Raw genomic sequence first — 18,010 nt, forward strand, 5'->3', positions numbered from 1 at the left:
CTACTAAGCACTTCACAGTTTTTGATAATTTTATTCACACTATAATATGAAGAAGATATTGGATTTATATCCCGCCCTCCACTCCGAAGAGTCTCAGAGCGGCTCACAATCTCCTTTACCTTCCTCCCCCACAACAGACACCCTGTGAGGTGGGTGGGGCTGAGAGGGCTCTCACAGCAGCTGCCCTTTCAAGGACAACCTCTGCCAGAACTATGGCTGACCCAAGGCCATTCCAGCAGCTGCAAGTGGAGGAGTGGGGAATCAAACCCGGTTCCCCCAGATAAGAGTCTGCACACTTCACCACTACACCAAACTGGCTCTCCAGACAAAAGTGTTGTAGTGCATAAAAAAATATGGAGGTAACCCTGGCTGTCATTATATAAAAACATAACAAAATCATTTCTGCAAGTAGTAGGCACCAGCACCATAGTGAAATTTCTAGGTGTCATGGCATTTATCAAGCCCCGAGTGTCTGCAGAATGGGACAGATGTTTTCTTTTTTCTCACTCCCCAGCTCTTTAGCATTCAGCATTTCCCTTTTCTTAGAAGAAGCAGATGCAGTCCCAGCTGCCATCCTTGGAAACTATTTGCACTGTTCAATTTGCTTGACCTTAGCGCTTATGCAACTAAAAGTCCCATAACAGGATACAATTGGAAAAGGTGTAAGGCACAGCATATACTTCCCAGATGCTCCAGGTCTATGCAAAGGCCCAGTGCACAGGCAGCCATTTTTCTACTGAGGTGATTTCTAAGGTGGCCACCTGTTTATGGGCAGCAAATAATTGCTTTTAACATCTGCACCACAAGCAGAAATTAACAGGTCAAGGAAGTGTCTTCCCGTCCTCCATTACTGTATGGGAGGCGAAAGTTTTGTCTGCGGATTTTTGCCAGTTAGGCAGCGAATATGGGCACATAAACACGCTTATTGCTGTTGTGGGCATGCACTCTACATTTCCGTGAAGTCAAAGAGGATACCGAGGCTAATAATGGTGGGAAACACACACACCCTTTCCCAGAGATCCTGTGGCAGATTTCCTTCGGTTCTCGGCTACAACGCAAGCAGAATTAACCCCAAACCAGTTTCCTCTCCAAAGCCCCTCTTCATTCCGGGTCCTTGGCATAGAAACAGAGCAAAGATCCCTAAAGCGACTCTGACCGCCTGGCCTAAAATATCACATTTAATAACAATATGTTCCACTCCACAGCGCTGGAGGGAGCCCGGCTTTGTCGCCATGGCAACGGGGCCTTGGGATTCCCTTCTGGGGTAGCCCCCCCCGCCCCCGTCTACAGAATCCCAGCGAAACAGCAGTTGCCACCCCCTTAACACCACAACAAGCGCTCTTGGGTGACGTCGCCAACCATCATACCCTCCTTTCCCCGTGATTCGTCCAGGGAGGCGGGGCTTCATTAGCCTCTCCTCTTCCCCGGTCTGATCTTTGTCAGCCCGTTTTGCGTCCTTAGTGCGTCATTAGTAGGCGACAATTTTGGTGGAAGTTACTGCGCAGGGAAACGCGGTTTCTGCTTAGGTGTGTCTGTGGGGTGGGTAGTGGAGGCCTGTCACCAGGGCAGCGACGTGAGGAAACGGGAACTGATTAAACATCGCGACCCCGAATTAGGGGAGGCAAGTAGTTCTCTCTCGCTTTCCCTGGCATGAAGCCGCCGTCAAGGCGCCGTTCTGCTCCTGCTCGCTATGCTCTAGGTCCCCCCGTAGCCCACGTTTGGACAGATCGAGAAAAGAGACGCCTTCTCAAGGCCTTAAGAGCTCATGGCGAGGGTCCTCTGCGCCCGGAGCTACTGAAGAAGTATCTGCCTTCGAGAGATGAGGCTGAGGTGGGTGCGGTGTTGTTAAAAGGAGCGTTCGAGGTCCGACCGGCTGTGAACTTCAGCCGTTTGGGCAGTTGGTCGGCTCTTCCGCGCAGCCAGTAACCGCAGGGCGAAGCAAAAATAGCCGGAGCGCGGGCGAGGTTTAGGACAGGGGAGAGGGAAGATGCGTTGGCTTGAAGGAACTGGTCTTCGCAAAGATGACTTGCGATCCTTAAGGATTGGGATACTATGTAAATTGGGGCTGGGCAGTGCTTGGATAGGAGGTGTTTAGGACCCTTATGTGCATCACCTTAAGTTCCAAAACAGCTTTTTAAAGTACCAGCGAAAGGGTTTGCACAATCAGTACAAGTTTGTGACTGGGCCATACTGTAAACGTCTTGATCATGGGGATTAAGTGTACTCCTTACCATTGGGAAAATAAGTGGCAGATCATAAGCTTATTATGTTGATTAAACCGCTGTCTGTTGGATATGGCTGTTACCAGTAAAGAGTTATTTGCTCCAGGTTCAATGCTGTTGGGAGACAGATTTTCTTCCTGCATTGCCTCAGCTTTTCTCTGACCTTTCTCAAATTTGCTTTGTTTTGGAAAAGATTGAAATAAAATTAGGGTTTGTAGAATCTTTCAGGCTCAAGTGGCGTGTTCTACTGGAGAAAGTTTTTCTTCCAGACGCTCCGTTCTCAGCTGCGGAGAACATCCTGTGGCGTTGCAGCCGGAGCCACTGAGGATGTTCTCCGCAGCTGAGAACTAAAAGTCTGGAAGAAAAACTTTCTCCAGTAGAACACGCCACTTGAGCCCAAAAGATTCTACAAACCCTAATGATGTTACCAGCCGTGAAAACCTGAAAACTTTGATTGAAATAAAACTTGAATAGCTGTCATCTGCCTCATAGCAGCCATTTTCCCTGACATGGTGCCTAAGGTGGCCATTTATTCTGGCAGCTTTTTAAAACAGCCTGAAGTTAAATATTATATTATATTATTTTAACATAACAATGTTACATCTTCCCTGAATCCTCAACTTTCTTTTAAGAAGAAGTCTCCAGGAAAAGGCTTATCACTTTTTTTTTTAAGCTCTAGTGGCCCAAGGGAGTGCTGCTGGCTTGTTGGGGGACAAGGAAACTGCCATGTGGAAGCCCCATTGCCACTTGTTGTATCAGAAGCTGCATCAGGAACAGGGGAGCCACACAATTATGTCCCCAGGTGGAAACCACCATGAATAACCAGTTGAAGTTCATTCACAACGGAATTAGGGATTGCCAATGGCTGGGGTTTCATTTTGGCAAAATACACACATTTTGCTGAGCAACTAAGTAATATCTGTTCGTGTTTGGTGGAAGAAAAACCAACTTGTTAATATCTTCAGAACACAAAATTGAATAGGAGTCTGGTAGCTTAAAGCTTCTGAACATGAGTCAGTGTTCACTTCAGCATACACATGAAGTATATATCCACTATTTAAAGTTACAAGCAAAGGTGGAAGGTTTTGCACATTTACCCAGAGTGCTTCAGAGAGAGAGAGTGCTAGATCTGAGTCCAGTAGCAATACCAATAAGAAGGAAACTTTAACTCTAAAATACATACCCTGAAAATGTGAGTCTTTAAGGTGCTACTGGACTTAAATTTGGCTGTTCTACTTCAGGCCAACACAGCTACTTTCTGAAACTCTACAATATTCTGTCACAGATTTTGGCCTTTGTGCAATTGCTGAAAGAACGGGTTGCGAAGGAAGCAGTCAAGGCACAATATCAGTCTCTCAAGAGTCAACAGCAGAAAGGCCCAACTCCAGCACCTATTGAGGTACAAGAAGTTTATGGATATTGGTTAGATTGGGTTGGAAGGGGTTCAGGTCTTTATCTGATATTTCTTGGGTTTAGGTGTGGACAGAGCTGGCTGAGAAGCTGACAGGGAACCTTGAGAATAGTGAGACAACTGCATTTTCTCAGGTAAGTATGGTGTATTTCCTGTTACCTTACTAACATCAGAGAATCTGTTCTGGCCATTCTCTTTGGCGTTGTATTTGAGGCCTGTGTCTTTGCTCGCAGCTAATTTGGAGGGGAAAGATTGAAATAAAGTGCTGAGAAATGCACAGGGAAACTAGCTGTTGGGGCACTGGGCAGATTCACTTCTTCATTTGAAGTTTCTTGTCTTTGTATTCCCACTCTCGCAGGTTCTAACTGTTGCATCTGCTGAGCCCCTTAGCTTGCTTCATTCTGTGCCCCCAAAGCCTGTGAATGCAAAGACCCAACAGTGTTCTTCCCCAGCTGCACATGATGAAAGGGAAGACTCTCAGACTGCAGAAGAGGCTCCTGCAGAAGAGCAAGGATTCCATGTGGACTTTGAAAGTATCTACAAGTACCTTTCCATGCTCTCACGTGGGTCCAAAGCACCAGAACTCTCTCCAGGTGGTAAGTAATGTTTCAGCAGAAAAAGGATGAATGACTTCATAGTGCTGAGGGATATAGAGATATCTACTGTAGGACTTCACAGTCATATATTTCCAGTGCAAACTGGGAAGGCAAAAAAACTCTAGGCAACTCTATATGCAGTTGTATGTGTTTTAACTTGTTTCTACATCTCTGGTTAATGGAGAAAGTTAGATGCTGCTTGTCCCTGAAGTCTGAAATCCATGTATGATTTCTCTTTACCTGATTTTCATCCACTGAAGGAGAATGCTTCTTACACTGAAAATACATTGTGTTTTTTGTTAAGCAGCCCCTCATTGACTGTGCCACTGACATTCGCAGAATTGCTTAAGAAAGTATACTCAAAAAGAATGCTGGTTGCTTGTCCCAAGTTTGTTATAGTTAGACTGGAGTGTACAAGCTAGGGGGGATATGTACTATTTAGGAAGGAAGAGACAAGAAGAAAATGAATGTATTTTGATTATAGAACACAGTTGGAGCCTAGTAGCACCTTAAAGACAGAGTTTTATTGAGAATGTAAGCGTTCGTGTGCTAAAAGCACACATCACCAGACAATAGTATGGGATGCAATTAGCAGTCCTACATATATAGAGAGTGGGCAATGAATTAGTATGCAAAATAGTGAAAGTATATTTAGCAGATTAAAAGTTGGGGTCTGGTAATCATCAGTTTAGGTTGACTGGGTGGGTAAAACAGCAAAAGCAATAAACATCAGAATTGGAGATTGAGATCTATGTCATAAGATTTCTTAATTGTTAAGAATAAATTAGGAGCCTGTTTGAAGCACTCAAAAGCTTACATTCTCAATAAAACTTTGTTGGTCTTAAAGGTGCTGCTGGACTCTAACTTTGTTCTGTTGCTTCAGACCAGAATTGCTGCCCATCTGTATTTTGATTATTTTACTGTTGTGGAAGATAGCTCAATAGAAGTAGTAGATAGCAATGTTAATGTCACCATTTGTAAGAATTGGGAAGGGCATGAGAATTGGAAAAAGGAGTAGAGAAGCAGGTAAGAGAAGAATAGAAGTGCTTAAAATATAGTTGGTTGGCTTTTCTCTTAACAAATGGAAGTGCTGGGTAACTGTTCGTACTGCATATTATGAGACTCTAGAGTAGAATTAAAATCTGAATGGATAGTAAATGGGAGAAGTCAAAAAAAGTATTCTGCCATTCTTGCTGGATAGAAGTGCTGAGTCAGAGCAGACACAGGCAAGAAATATGAGAAGCTGCAATGGGGCACAGGCCAAAGGATTGCATGTAGGCAGCTACTATCTCTTGTGTTTTCATTTTTGTAGAGGCAGCTGTGGTCCTGGATCTGTTGCTATCACTTCCAGAAGAGCTGGTTTTCCTAGATATTGTGAAGCTGAGGAGCCACTTGCACAAATGCTGTATGGAATTGAATGGCTATTATGCTGGTGAAAGCAGCAGAATAGAATCAGATTCAAGCCAGCCTAACAGCAGTGGCAGAGATTTACGCAAGTCTCTCCCTCTGTACCAGATCAGTAACTGCCATCCACAACATAAAGAAGATGTTAGCGCTACAGGTGATTCCAGTGCTGATACTCTTGAAGCTGCAGTGATGGACTGGAAGTCTCTAGGTGTCTGTCCTCTGAACTCATTCTTACTTCCTTTGGATATTTTGGCACGAAAGAAAATGAGCTTGGATTGAAGAAATCAGATTCTGTAATCTTTTTAAAAACTCTTATGTGATACTAGTTCTGAGGAGGAAACCTAGATTGTTGTCTTGCCACGGATTTTGTTGTGGACAATATTTGCTTGCTTTAAGTATTCCTCAGTAGATTATGTACATTGCTTTTAGCTTGTCTCATACCAGTGTTTCTCCTGGATCATTTCAACAGTACATTACTAGACTGGCTGATTCTAACCTAGAGATTCATACTTGCATTTCTACCGCCTCTGGTATTTTGGGATTAGAAATGGTTTCACAGGTATAACTGCCTTAGACTGTGTATAATTTAAGATACTGGTGAGGAATTGTGTGACATATAGAATACAGAGCAGCTGCCTAGTACCATTTTTGAAAGCTGAAAACTAAGGCAGTCAAAGTAAGAGCAATTTGAAAGAATAGGTAGCTTTTACTTGTAAGTTGCTTATTCTTTGTGACAAATTCCCATCACATACATACATACATATAAGCTAAACAGAAATAAAATTGACTAGTCAACCATGACAAGTATTTGCTGAGCTTTAGCTTAATGCCCTTCTCTTCCAGTTTGTGATTTTGCTTTGAGACATGACTCTGGTATATCCATGTGCCCAAGGTTGATCTGTTATTGTAGAAAAGGATACTTCAAGGTGGACACATGCCCCTTGAGCAGTCAAGCCAGACCAGCCAACAAAAGTAGTTTTCCAAACAGTAGTTACAGATTATTCAGCAAATGATAAACAAAAAAAATGGAATGCTCTGAATTTGTATTGTTGTCTCAGTTTTCATTATCTTTCCTTTATCATGTAGGAGTTCAGAGAAGCCTAAAGAGTAAACACAGAAGTTCCATGAATGATCTCGCAGAAAGGGAAACATTTAATCAGAATGGAGATACAGCATTCATTGTGATCTATAGATAATGCAACACTGGCTGGACTACATATGTGTAAAATTTCTGGAAAATTTTGAAGCCATGGAAGTCACTTTAAAAAAAAACAAACCAGAAATTCTGGGAAGAACTGAAATAAATGTAATACTTTCTGTTCTATCAAACATAAACTAGTGTTACTTGTTTGACAACATTTATAACTCAATTAGCAGATAAAATTGCAATATTTAGCATATTTATGGAATTTTGAAGTTATAAATGCCTTTGTTTCTACAAGCAAAATTGCAAATACATGTACCTTAATTTTTACTATTGGGGTTTGGTACCACATATATGCAATTGTGCTTAGTAGATGTGAGGTTTGGGTTCCAATAAAAAATCAGATTTTTTAAAATTTACATTGAATTTTAAATAAAATGCTTTGAGGAAAAAATTGATCTAAAGATAGTTTTCTATTGAAAATGCTGCATTATAAATGTTATCATGAAATAAAGATTGGTTCTTAATTCAGTATAATGAGGCTATATACTCATGTAATATTTAATTTTTTTGGAAAATGAATTCTATTAATCAATTCACAGTATCATGTTTTCCCAGAGGTTTGTGTAAGATTATTTCAGGCAGTTTCTCTCTCTAGAAGATATTACCATGGGTGCTTGGTTTTGCAGTTCTCAAAACTGAATTTGTGCCTGCAGAGATAACATGCCCCTTCACAGCAAAAATGATGTAAAATAAACACACAAAGTTAAGAAACCTCAGTCCTATTGGTCCTCTGTAGATAGATCCAGGTGGGCAGCCGTGTTGTTCTGAAGCAATTGAACAAAGTAGGAGTCCTATAGCACCTTTAAGACCAACAAAGTTTTATTCAGAATTTAAGCTTTTGTATGCATGCATACTTCCTCATTCTATTGTCTGAAGAAGTATGTATGCATATGAAAGCTTACATTCTGAATAAAACTTTGTTGGTGCTACAGGACTCCTACTTTGTTCTATTGGTCCTCTGCAAATCTATGCACACAGAATCAACCCCTTATCTCTTAACTGCTGGGTTTCAAGAAGTTCAGTGAATATAAGACTGGGTGGAATAGGTTTGGATAAGAAAGAAATGTTAAGAACTAAGGGAGAGGAGAGAGGGGCAAGCAGTATTTTCTAAGCAGAACACTCCAGAAATTTTGAGATCTTTATGAATGTATCCTCATGGAAGTGTAAGCCTGTACAAGAATATATATGCTACTGATTTCGTTAATAAGCATATGGAGCAGAGGGCCAGCAGTGGCTATTAGCCACAGCTTATTGTTGGGACTCTAGGGTAGTGATGCTCTCTATTCTTGTGCTGGGGGGGTGGGGCACAGTGGAAGGGCTTCTAGCCCCGTTGGTGGACTCTTGATGGCACTTCGGTTTTTTGGCCACTGTGTGACACAGTGTTGGACTGGATGGGCCATTGACCTGATCCAACATGGCTTCTCTTATGTTCTTAATTGTTAATGATTATTTTTATCCTTCCAATAAAATACAGCAGAAATGTTGTCCAAATATGAATAAATAACCTATTAAACTGGAGACAGTTCACTTTGCAGTGATTCCATAATTATCTATGTAACTAAAACTAACTTGAAAAGTTATGTTAAAATGAAACCATCTGGCTTGTAAATAGTAAGGCCAGCAAGGATTAGCCTTTATTTAGAAAACCATGATTTAAATTGAGTCTTACTGACTATAAATCACAATTTAGATAAAATCCACCCTGGTTCCAGTCTCCTCTAGTACTTCTACTGCATTTCTATTCCGTGTAGAATATACATAAATGCAAAAGGTGTCTACATTATATCTGATTAGAGTAGCTTAATAACACATTCACATTACCTGAGCTAAAAATTGTTCTTTCCTCAAGCGACTGTAGAACTGCAACACACAAGAATTAGCTTTCACTACCTTGGGATCAAAATCCAAAACACGAAGGCCTGCAAGGCTACGTGCCCGAGAGAGTGCTACATAAGCCTGACCACACTCAAACACACGAGCTAGAGAGATTTCAACACAGTCTAGAGACATACCCTAATATTGGAAAAAGAGAAGTCTGTAAGGTAGTGGGTACCCTCTGGAGCAATTAGTATATTGATAAAACAATGCAATAGGATACCTGTATTGTTCTTACTTGATACAATGAGGCAATATTCAGATGTCATACTGGGAAGAAAATATCCCTACAATCATTAATGGGGCTGCAGCAATTAATTAAATGGCTATACCTGCTGCAAGAATAGACCTCTTTTACTATTTCCCTATGGTTAATTTATGCACAGAACACAGAGCTTGTCCCCAAGGCACCCTAACCACACCTATTTCATGCCTTGTGTCTGCATCTTGTACAGAATGTGTTACAGACTTTATAAGACTAGGTGGTGCTGTTATTGCATCGTAACATTCTGGCAGGAAGGTGGACAGGGCAGTCTTTCACTTCAAAACATAAAAGCCATGCTCAGGTCTCTTGAAAGGCCAAAAGTGGAGAACAAACATGGTAGTCACATTTTTTAAACTGGGAATTAATTTAGATAAGGCACTAGGAAATGGCTCAGTGAAAATCAAGTATTTATAAAAAGGTAAAGGTGCAAGCAACAGTCGCTTCCGACTCTGGGGTGACGTTGCTTTCACAACGTTTTCACGGCAGACTTTTTATGGGGTGGTTTGCCATTACCTTCCCCAGCCATCTACACTTTCCCCCCAGCAAGCTGGGTACTCATTTTACCAACCTCGGAAGGATGGAAGGCTGAGTCAACCTGGAGACGGCTACCTGAACCAGCTTTCGCTGGGATCGAACTCAGGTCATGAGCAGAGGGCTCCAACTGCAGTACTGCAGCTTTACCACTCTGCGCAACGGGGCTTATCAAGTATTTATGGAAACAGCCGACTGGACTAATACCTGGAAAACAGAAACCGATTGTTGGTGTGTAAAAACCATGTAAAAATGAAACAAAGCCACTGCATAGTTTTATTTCTCTTGAACGTTGTCATTTCAAACAAGCCTCTTTGCAACATCTCCCCAACCCCACCTATCTGTTGTTTGTAACTCCAAGTAAAACTTTAGCTGGTTTGGATAGAAGACGTATCTGATCAAGCCAGTTCTTCTGACTCAAAAATGCTTATGCTGGAATAAATTGTCTTAGTCCATGAGGTGCCACTGGACTTGTGTTTTAGCTTTCATACAACAAACTAACATGGCTGCCTCCTTGGAAATGAGACAGACAACAATGGGAACTTGACTTCAGATATGTAAACTTTATCTGCTGTGTTACCTTTAAGGAGTCTCACTTTTATTGATAGTTGATCACTATGGCTGTGCCAGCTGGCTACAATGATTACCACAGGAAGATTCACTAACCTGGCTCTTGTGGATGGAAATGGCCCAGGCAAGTTTTAAGGGCACCTGTTGGCGAGTCAGATGTGTTCCTGCTGATCCTTTTAAGACCCATCGTTCCAACCCAACAACAGTAGTAACACCACACAGAAACCTCACTTTAGGCAGCCCTGTAGGAAGAATCCAAGTTAGATCCTGAAGCATTCTTTCTTATGCCTAGAGCCTTGGAAGCAGGCATTATGTGTCCCAAGTTGCTTCATAATAGTTCCCAAAGCTCCTCCACCAGTCTGCATCAACCACTCCAAATGAATATATCAAGTTTAATTACAGTTAAGATGGGGTAGCAAAGAAAAAAAGCTAGGGGACAAAGGAAAGCAGTTATTTTTCAAAAAACTTGGAGAGCAGAGGTGCTCCCTTTTTTAAGGAAACAGACTAAAGCAGGGGTGTCAAACCCAAGGGCGAGATCTGACATAAATGAGACCTAGTAGGGCCAGGCCATGTCAGGCTGTGCCATGTGTGTACCTATTTAATATTAGGTAGCAGAGATATAAACTCTATAAAGGACACAAACAATTTTTTAAAAAAAACCCTTAAAACATGCTTAAAACATTAGCACTTGTTAGTCTTAAAGGTGCTTTCTTTGTATCTTTCCCATGGGATCCAGGGAACTGGTTAAAGGAAGCTCTGGTTCTTTCCTCCCTTCCCCAGGGGACCAGAATGGAGAGGAGTTTCAGCCAATAGAAGGAAGAGAGGCTTGGCTCAGTGGCTCTGCGGTGTGATTGAGAGAGCCTGGCAAAGCAAGTTATCCCTTCCCTTTCTTCCCCAAGGGGGGGGGGGAGTCTCAACTAATGGAGAAAATAGAGGCTTTACTTTTGTAGCTCCTGTGCGATTGAGCAAGCCTGGCAAAGCAAGCTGTGATGCAGAAGGAAGGGAGAGCGAGCAAGAAGGAAGCAGATGATAGCCAGTAGCTTGGGAGCTGATAGGAGCCCTCGGGGGGCCTGATTCAGCCCCCGGGCTGCATGTTTGACACCCCTGGACTAAAGCCTCTCTGAAATATGCCTTTTAGAAACTAACCTTTTCCTTCAGTTTCAAAACCAATCACAACTCCACGAGCCCCATTCACCAAGCTCTGGGACACATCCAGATTCTTGGTAAGCATAACCTATTGGGAAAAGGTGCAAAAACCACCATAATACATCACAGAACACACAAAAGGGTTTACCTATCCTCAGACCCTGTGAAAAAGCATGGTCTCATATGTTGTTGCTATTTTTCAAAAAAATCCATGATTTTCTCCAGAATTTGAAAGTCTTGGAATGCCAGAGTTTGCAGATCTTCAGAAATGATGCAAAGCCAACATACTATGTGGACTAGAAGGAACAGGCCCATGCACTCTCATCCCAATATATACTCAGCTGACACTCTAATGAGGCTTGCCTCTCTCATTTACAATTCCTACCTCCAGGAGGCTTTATCACTTGTAACCATACATGTATTTACTAGACAGACATTAGTCTTAATGGGACAGAAGTAACTGAAAATCACTTAGCAAGTAAAGTAATGAGCATATACAAAGAATTCTCAGATCAACTCAAGTTTCTAACATTAATAATCCAAATTACAGCCAGTGGTTATCTGTAAATGCAGCCAACTAGCCATATGACTCAATACTGGCCATAGAAAACCAGCCTTTTGCTATGCTTGTTCACTGAAGCAACAGAGACAAACTTTATCCATAATCTCAGATGAGGTCATGTTGGACACCAGGGGAACTCCAAGATGTCTAGGGATAACAACTTCTTTTTATATGATACAATGAAAACAGTCAAACCTGTGATATTAGAGAGCAAAGTAATGGAAATAACCTTCTCAGGCTGAGGTCAAATCCCATTGCCAACCCATGAACTGCTTCTAAACCTAGGCAATGCTACATGCCATGTTTTCTACTTACCTGGGCACCTATTTTAAGTTCAATGATGCTGCTTACAGGACACTGCACATCTAAAGTTTTCACCAACACAGGATCACTATCCACAGCCTTGAAGAACCTTGAATCTCCTACAAAGGACAAATCACATGAACAAGCTTGTAATCTCTTCACTCCTTAATGCCCCACATTTGTTTCCCTATAAAGACCCCAGGCATTTCTATAGCTCTAGATACTGAACCCTCAGGCATTACACATGACTCTAAATGTCACTCCCAAAACATCCACAAAATCCCAGATCCCACCACACAAAACTAATCCCTTCCCTTCAGCCTAAGCAAAACTTCCATCAAATACTAGCAGATGAATCTCAGGACAGGGAAGCTTTATTGCTGGTGAGTCATGTGATCTGATTCTCTAATGTTCCTTTACACTTCTGTAGTAGCTTCTTTCTGAACAGCAAGATCCCTACTGTTGACCTCTGCCATCTACAGATCTTGCCAGAACTGGAAGTCTCCCAATCCCTTGCAGTGGTTTGTACAGCCTTTCCCTTCAGCATTCTCACCAGACAGCTCCCTCAGTCGTTTTGCATTTGTTAATTCCACATCATCCTTGTGGGTGCACAACTGAGTGGCCAGGATTCCATCTCTTTCTACCCTGTGGGCTGCTGTTGCAGTCAGCTGTTTGGTGACCTCATCTGTGCATCTGACAAGGAGCGATGAGAACATTTACAAACAAGACAACAAAAACCTGGAGTATTTACGAAGAAACACCAAAAATCATTATCCTAACCCAATAACCTATCTAGACGTATACCTAGACAAGTTCAACATAATACCTTGCCGGCCACATCTACCTTGCATTTTTTCCTTCTGTGAAAACACTGAAGCTATAACTGTTGTTATTAAGTCTTCCTTTACACAGTTTGACAGGTGCAACGTGCCAGCAGGAGATCTAACTGACAGGCTAGGTCACAGTGGCCTTGTCAGCGAGCCGGTTCTGGCTGGTTAAGGACAGGTGGAAAGTACCTGCTGAGTCAGCATGACTATGGACTGCCTGGATTGGCTGATGGACATATATATGGACTGCATTGTCAGTGGACAGTCCTCTCTTTGTAGAGATAGATGCTGGCGGAGCACTTTGTTCCTAAGGTTAATGTTTGTTACTGCACTAGTGGATACTTTGTATATAGTTTGTAAATACACTGTTTTAACACTAGCTGCAGGTGTCTGGCTCACTTCCTTACTGGAGCTCACTGTTGTATATACCTCACCTCTCACTCTGCACACAAAAGAGGATTATTAACTGTGTAATATGTGCATGTATATATGCATGTACACTTTTTTTTACACCAACTTCTTTCCTCTGTAAACCTGGAAGATTTAAATAGCTGATTACTGAATAGTCTGGGAACATTATCATAGTTACTGAATCTATTACAGGAAGAGCTGACAACACACCTGCCCTGGCGGACTGCATCCAGAAGAGAAATGAAGTCCCTGTCAGTCTGCCTCTGCACTTTGGTCAATTCCATGTTCAAGTGGATACACTTCCACCAGCTTTTTGCCTATGAAAGAGCAATTTTGGTTGAAGTTAATATGCCAGCAGCAGGATACACAGTGAACAATATCAGCCTTAGCATACCTGGAAGCAAAACTTGGCCTGTTCAGTGCCTTTGCTGACAGGGGGTAGTTGCAGGAAGTCTCCACAGATGATGAGTTGGATTCCTCCAAATGGATTCTCACATTTCCTAACAGTTCTACCAACACAGCACAGTTAAATAGATACCTTCAGTGAGCAGTTAAATAGATACCTTCAGTGAGCAGCTATCACTCTTTTCCAGGAGAGAATGGAATGCAAAACTCCTGAAACTAGCTGAACTCATGCCATGGCAGCCAAACAATCCTTCTACCATGTTTGATACCAGTGTTCCTAGGAGACTATGTCTTCGCAGAAGCCCAGTGATTTTCCTTGCATCATACAATCCAGATTCTGCCACAGTCCTCAGATTCTCTGTACAAGTCCATCATCCTTCCAGAGCCTAAGGCAAAGCTCTCTGCTAAATCTGCAAAGAGCTTTAGAAGATTTTATGGGTAGGTGGAAGCAAAGGAGAATATCTGCAACTGTGTAACATATCGCATTACTGTGGATATAGGGAGCTAGCACAGCACTACAGTTAAGACCACAAGGTGGATTTTCGAATCATCCATGAGTAGATTGGAGGACAACATTCAATCATGATCATTGCTGCCACCAGCTTACCTTGTAATATCGAAGAACTGTGCCTTTCCTTATAAAGTGATGGTTAGGATTGCTGAGAATGTTATGTATTTTGAGCAATGTGCTAATATAGGGTGCTTTCACACAGTGACTTTGCAAGTGTATTTTGCTATTCTTACACAGTAAAAATCCAGTTGCAAAGTGCATTACTTAGTGTGTGAATGAACCCATATTCTCAGCAATTCTAACCACCACTATATAAGGCAAGGCACTGTTCTTCCATGCTACAGGGCAGGGTGGTGGTGACAATGGCAATAGACCTTTTCTTGTCTTCAGAACTATGTAATGAAAAGCCTTCCACCTTGTTCAACCCAAACATCACATTTCTCTTGCAATACCTGTACATCTGATGTGGTACCAAGAAAGATAATGCACCAGAGAGAGGCAAAAGAACTTTCAGTGCTATTCAGCAACCATGAGTGGGAAAATAAGAGTTTCAATAGGGTGGCACATGGACAGAATCCTAAGCATTAGGCTAAGGAGTAGAACCAGTTGCCTGGAGGACAAGCAAGGAAAATGTTGGCTAGTAGAAACAGTCCCCTTAGAGCCATGGTAGTACCTTACACTAGATGTGGTACTGAAGAGTAAATGTACAGTTGCAGAGCTTCCTGTTACAGAACCTAGGCTCACAGCATCCCTACTCAATAAAAAGATTATCTCTCTGCAGTCTACTTCTTTATCCCCAAGGATGCAAACACAGGTTATATCAAGGCAGAATTGGGTATAGTTGTGACCTGCTTTGTTAATACCATCAACCCCACCCCATACACAACAAAAGCAAGTATAGGAATGTTCCCTGTGAATACACACCTGGCCACGGCCTCCAGTTTATCAAAGAATTCACCAGCTACCATAGAGATCTCATCAATGATCAGATGCTGGCAATTCAACCACTGCAGCCGCACTCCTGACCTCTGAGCCAACTCAATGCACTGATGCAGGGGGGCCTTTCCAGAACCAACACCTGCAAAAATTTGTGGGTGAAAGGGAGCATCATTTATTCTGGCATCAAGTTCTTTCTATTCTGCTTCCTTCCCAGGGTCTTGATTACCTGCAAAAGCATGCAGTGTGGTGCCACCAATCTGACATGCTGCCACTCCTGTGCTGGCTGTGGCATAAGTGCTGTTTGGAGGCAGTGAGGCCATGATCTTTTTCAGCAAGTAAGATTTTCCAGTCCCTTTGGAAAGAACAGCTGTTTTAGACACATACAGCCCTTGTCAGTTAAGTTTGCCTTTCAATTCTATTCTCACATTCTCTCTACCCATCTGCAACTTTCCATTGCACGAGGACCATTTACAAGATAGATACTAATAATGCTTAATTAGAGAAAGTATTATTCAGTGAGTAGAGGTCAGGAGAATCTCTTCCCATCTACATCTCAAAAGCAGAACAGAAACATAAGATTTCAGCATATTAACTGGAGGGGTGCAATACATCTCGGAGCTGCATGAACTACAATGATGGGAAACTCATAATATTGCAGATAAGGCAGCTGCATTCCTGCCAAATAAAGCATCTCTTCCTCCCACCCTCTCTTGTCTCACCAGCACTGCCTGTGAAGAAGACATTCTTTCCTCTCAGGACTGCATTCAGCACCATTGACTGCTCCTGTGTGAGTGTTGCTTTGGAGTGCTTCAACCAAAGCGGCTTCTTCATTGGTTGTATTTCAGTCACCTGGAAGGAAGTACCACACTCTGAAACAAAGCCAACTCTCCAAGACAAAACTCAACAAATCTAAAGTGCTTATAACAATTCTACACCAACACTACCCTCTCTCTTACATAAAACCACCAGAGTGGAGGAAAATGCAATTTGAACAGCAATCTGTTAGTTAATTCAAGGAAGAGGAATTTTGGTTTGCAAGTATGATATGTTAAGCCAAAATTGTGAAACTTTCCTTTTCAAATTGCATGTCATACAAGCAGCTGTTTTCACCATTAGCCACTAAATTTGCAGTACAGAAATACTACTTCTGGTTTAGCATATATACCTATTATAAGGGTTACAAAAAATGTAGGTAAAGGGCTTTGAACACCTGAAACATTACAAGGATGTTTATTGCCACTATATATATAAAAGTAGGCCATGTGCACACTGAGGTCCAAGGGTTGCAGTGTACCTACTCTTGCAGGAAAATATGAGGGATCAAATGACACCAATTCCCAGTCTGTATTTAACTACACTTGCACATCCCTTGCTTCAGAGGGTGGTATGCTTGTGCTAACTCTGAGCAGCAACAAAGAAGGAGAGAGCCCCACAAACCTGTCCACTCATTACCCAACACAGGCATAAAGGGAAGTCAAGTCCACCCCATGCCTTCTAATGCAGTTGATGGATTTTCTCCACACTGGCTTTTATTATTATTTAAATGAACAAAGAACTATAGGAAAAGTGCTGGATCTGCTTTCCCAGTCATACAGAGCCACTTCTAGGCAAAGCTTACTTTAAAGTATACCTTCAGTGCCACAACCCAGACTTGAAACATGCAATGTAATGTACTTAAAGATACTTAAATAAATAAGGATAGCATCTTTATAATAGAATAGGATGGTAGTCCACTTCAATGACTACTGTAGTTATCACCTGCTCTAACTGCATTGTTTTATTTTGTAATGCCACTTTCTCTATTGCTTACAGTAGTATACTTTGCCTTTAAATTGTTTATAGTTTACTAAATCTATAATTCTAGTCCTTTGTATTGATATTTGGTCGTTCTATACTATCTCGCTGTACTGTTTATAGCCAGTAATCTTCCCTGCGTCTCCCTAAGACTATAAATAAATTTATGCCTGTAACGACGTGCAAAGAGCATTTCTAGTTCCGTTGCATAATACCTCAAATCAGTAGCTAGAGCTATCACGCTGGAGCATGCCCAAGCAAGCTTGAATCCAGTCAAGGCTTCTCTTCTCAAGAGTGTTTACATGTTCAAGCCGAAGTCTCACCTGGTTGCCGTCCACCGATTCGACCCGGACACGTTTTCGAGGTTCACAGCCTTTTGTGGGGGTAGCTGCAACATCTGGTAAGGTTTGACTGACCTTCCCCTGTTGCAAGTCGCGGGCCTGCACAGGACTGACTGTGTCGAAGGTGCGTGGCAGGCCAGAGAGAAGCCTCGTCCGTTCAGTCACGGGTCTGATTCCTTCCTGTGTTGCTTTGATCTTGATGCGCAACGTCTGAATGAAGCGGCGCAATTGGTCGGGAGGACAGTTGGAGAACAGCAGCTGTACGTGCTTTGTACCTGAACCCAAACGCACCGAGCTCTTCCCATCCTTTACGAAACGTGTAAACAGTCGTACTCCATCCCGACGTAATGGGAAGTTGCGGGGAATCTCCGAGCCGCTGCTATTTGTAACTTGCAACACCAGCTCTCGGAACTCATCACGACCTAAGGTCACCCAGGCGTCTCGGAGCAGCACTCGACCCGGGACCGCTGCACCCAAATGCTCTATTGCTACAGTGCAACGAACCCGCCCATCCGACTGGAGGCTTGCTTGCATTCTGTCCCTAAATTGCAGAGAAACTGGAAACCAACACTGGCTAAGATCGATGACTAGTGTGGAACGGACAAGGACCAGACTGATATCTCCCTCGAAAAGATATCGGCTTTTTAATGCCCACCAACTTCTACGGCGACTATAGTTTTGCTTTCT

The 18,010-nt window shown here is 42.4% G+C and overlaps 2 protein-coding genes across 2 annotated transcripts; one reads left to right on the forward strand and one right to left on the reverse strand.

Annotated features, from left to right (window-relative positions):
* The first annotated feature begins 1,398 nt into the window (after positions 1-1,398).
* SNAPC2 (small nuclear RNA activating complex polypeptide 2) lies at positions 1,399-7,314 on the forward strand. Its single transcript, XM_060231633.1, has 5 exons — positions 1,399-1,830; positions 3,508-3,621; positions 3,699-3,767; positions 3,992-4,229; positions 5,542-7,314. Exons 1-5 carry the CDS (start codon positions 1,651-1,653, stop codon positions 5,913-5,915), a joined length of 975 nt encoding a protein of 324 aa, XP_060087616.1. The 5' UTR covers positions 1,399-1,650; the 3' UTR covers positions 5,916-7,314.
* Positions 6,323-17,897, reverse strand: PIF1 (PIF1 5'-to-3' DNA helicase). Its single transcript, XM_060231632.1, has 12 exons — positions 17,306-17,897; positions 15,908-16,037; positions 15,415-15,540; positions 15,174-15,327; positions 13,728-13,842; positions 13,544-13,650; positions 12,649-12,788; positions 12,108-12,214; positions 11,231-11,318; positions 10,181-10,326; positions 8,665-8,856; positions 6,323-6,736 (listed from the first exon to the last, which is right to left on the reverse strand). Exons 1-12 carry the CDS (start codon positions 17,855-17,857, stop codon positions 6,701-6,703), a joined length of 1,893 nt encoding a protein of 630 aa, XP_060087615.1. The 5' UTR covers positions 17,858-17,897; the 3' UTR covers positions 6,323-6,700.
* Positions 17,898-18,010: the final 113 nt, after the last annotated feature.

This window comes from Heteronotia binoei, chromosome 2 (assembly GCF_032191835.1).
Source record: "Heteronotia binoei isolate CCM8104 ecotype False Entrance Well chromosome 2, APGP_CSIRO_Hbin_v1, whole genome shotgun sequence".
Classification (NCBI taxonomy): Eukaryota; Metazoa; Chordata; class Lepidosauria; order Squamata; family Gekkonidae; genus Heteronotia; species Heteronotia binoei.

What these genes read in the sequence shown, in the direction of transcription:
- SNAPC2 (XM_060231633.1), top strand. Translation starts at nt 1,651, where the DNA reads ATGAAGCCGCCGTCAAGGCGCCGTTCTGCTCCTGCTCGCTATGCTCTA. An exon ending in CAACTCCAGCACCTATTGAG is followed by an intron (nt 3,622 to 3,698) that starts GTACAAGAAGTT and finishes TCTTGGGTTTAG; the next exon opens with GTGTGGACAGAGCTGGCTGA. An exon ending in AGACAACTGCATTTTCTCAG is followed by an intron (nt 3,768 to 3,991) that starts GTAAGTATGGTG and finishes CCACTCTCGCAG; the next exon opens with GTTCTAACTGTTGCATCTGC.
- PIF1 (XM_060231632.1), bottom strand. Translation starts at nt 17,857, where the DNA reads ATGCAAGCAAGCCTCCAGTCGGATGGGCGGGTTCGTTGCACTGTAGCA. An exon ending in AACTTAAAATAGGTGCCCAG is followed by an intron (nt 11,319 to 12,107) that starts GTAAGTAGAAAA and finishes TTTTCCCAATAG; the next exon opens with GTTATGCTTACCAAGAATCT. An exon ending in TTTCCATCCACAAGAGCCAG is followed by an intron (nt 8,857 to 10,180) that starts GTTAGTGAATCT and finishes TTCCAATATTAG; the next exon opens with GGTATGTCTCTAGACTGTGT.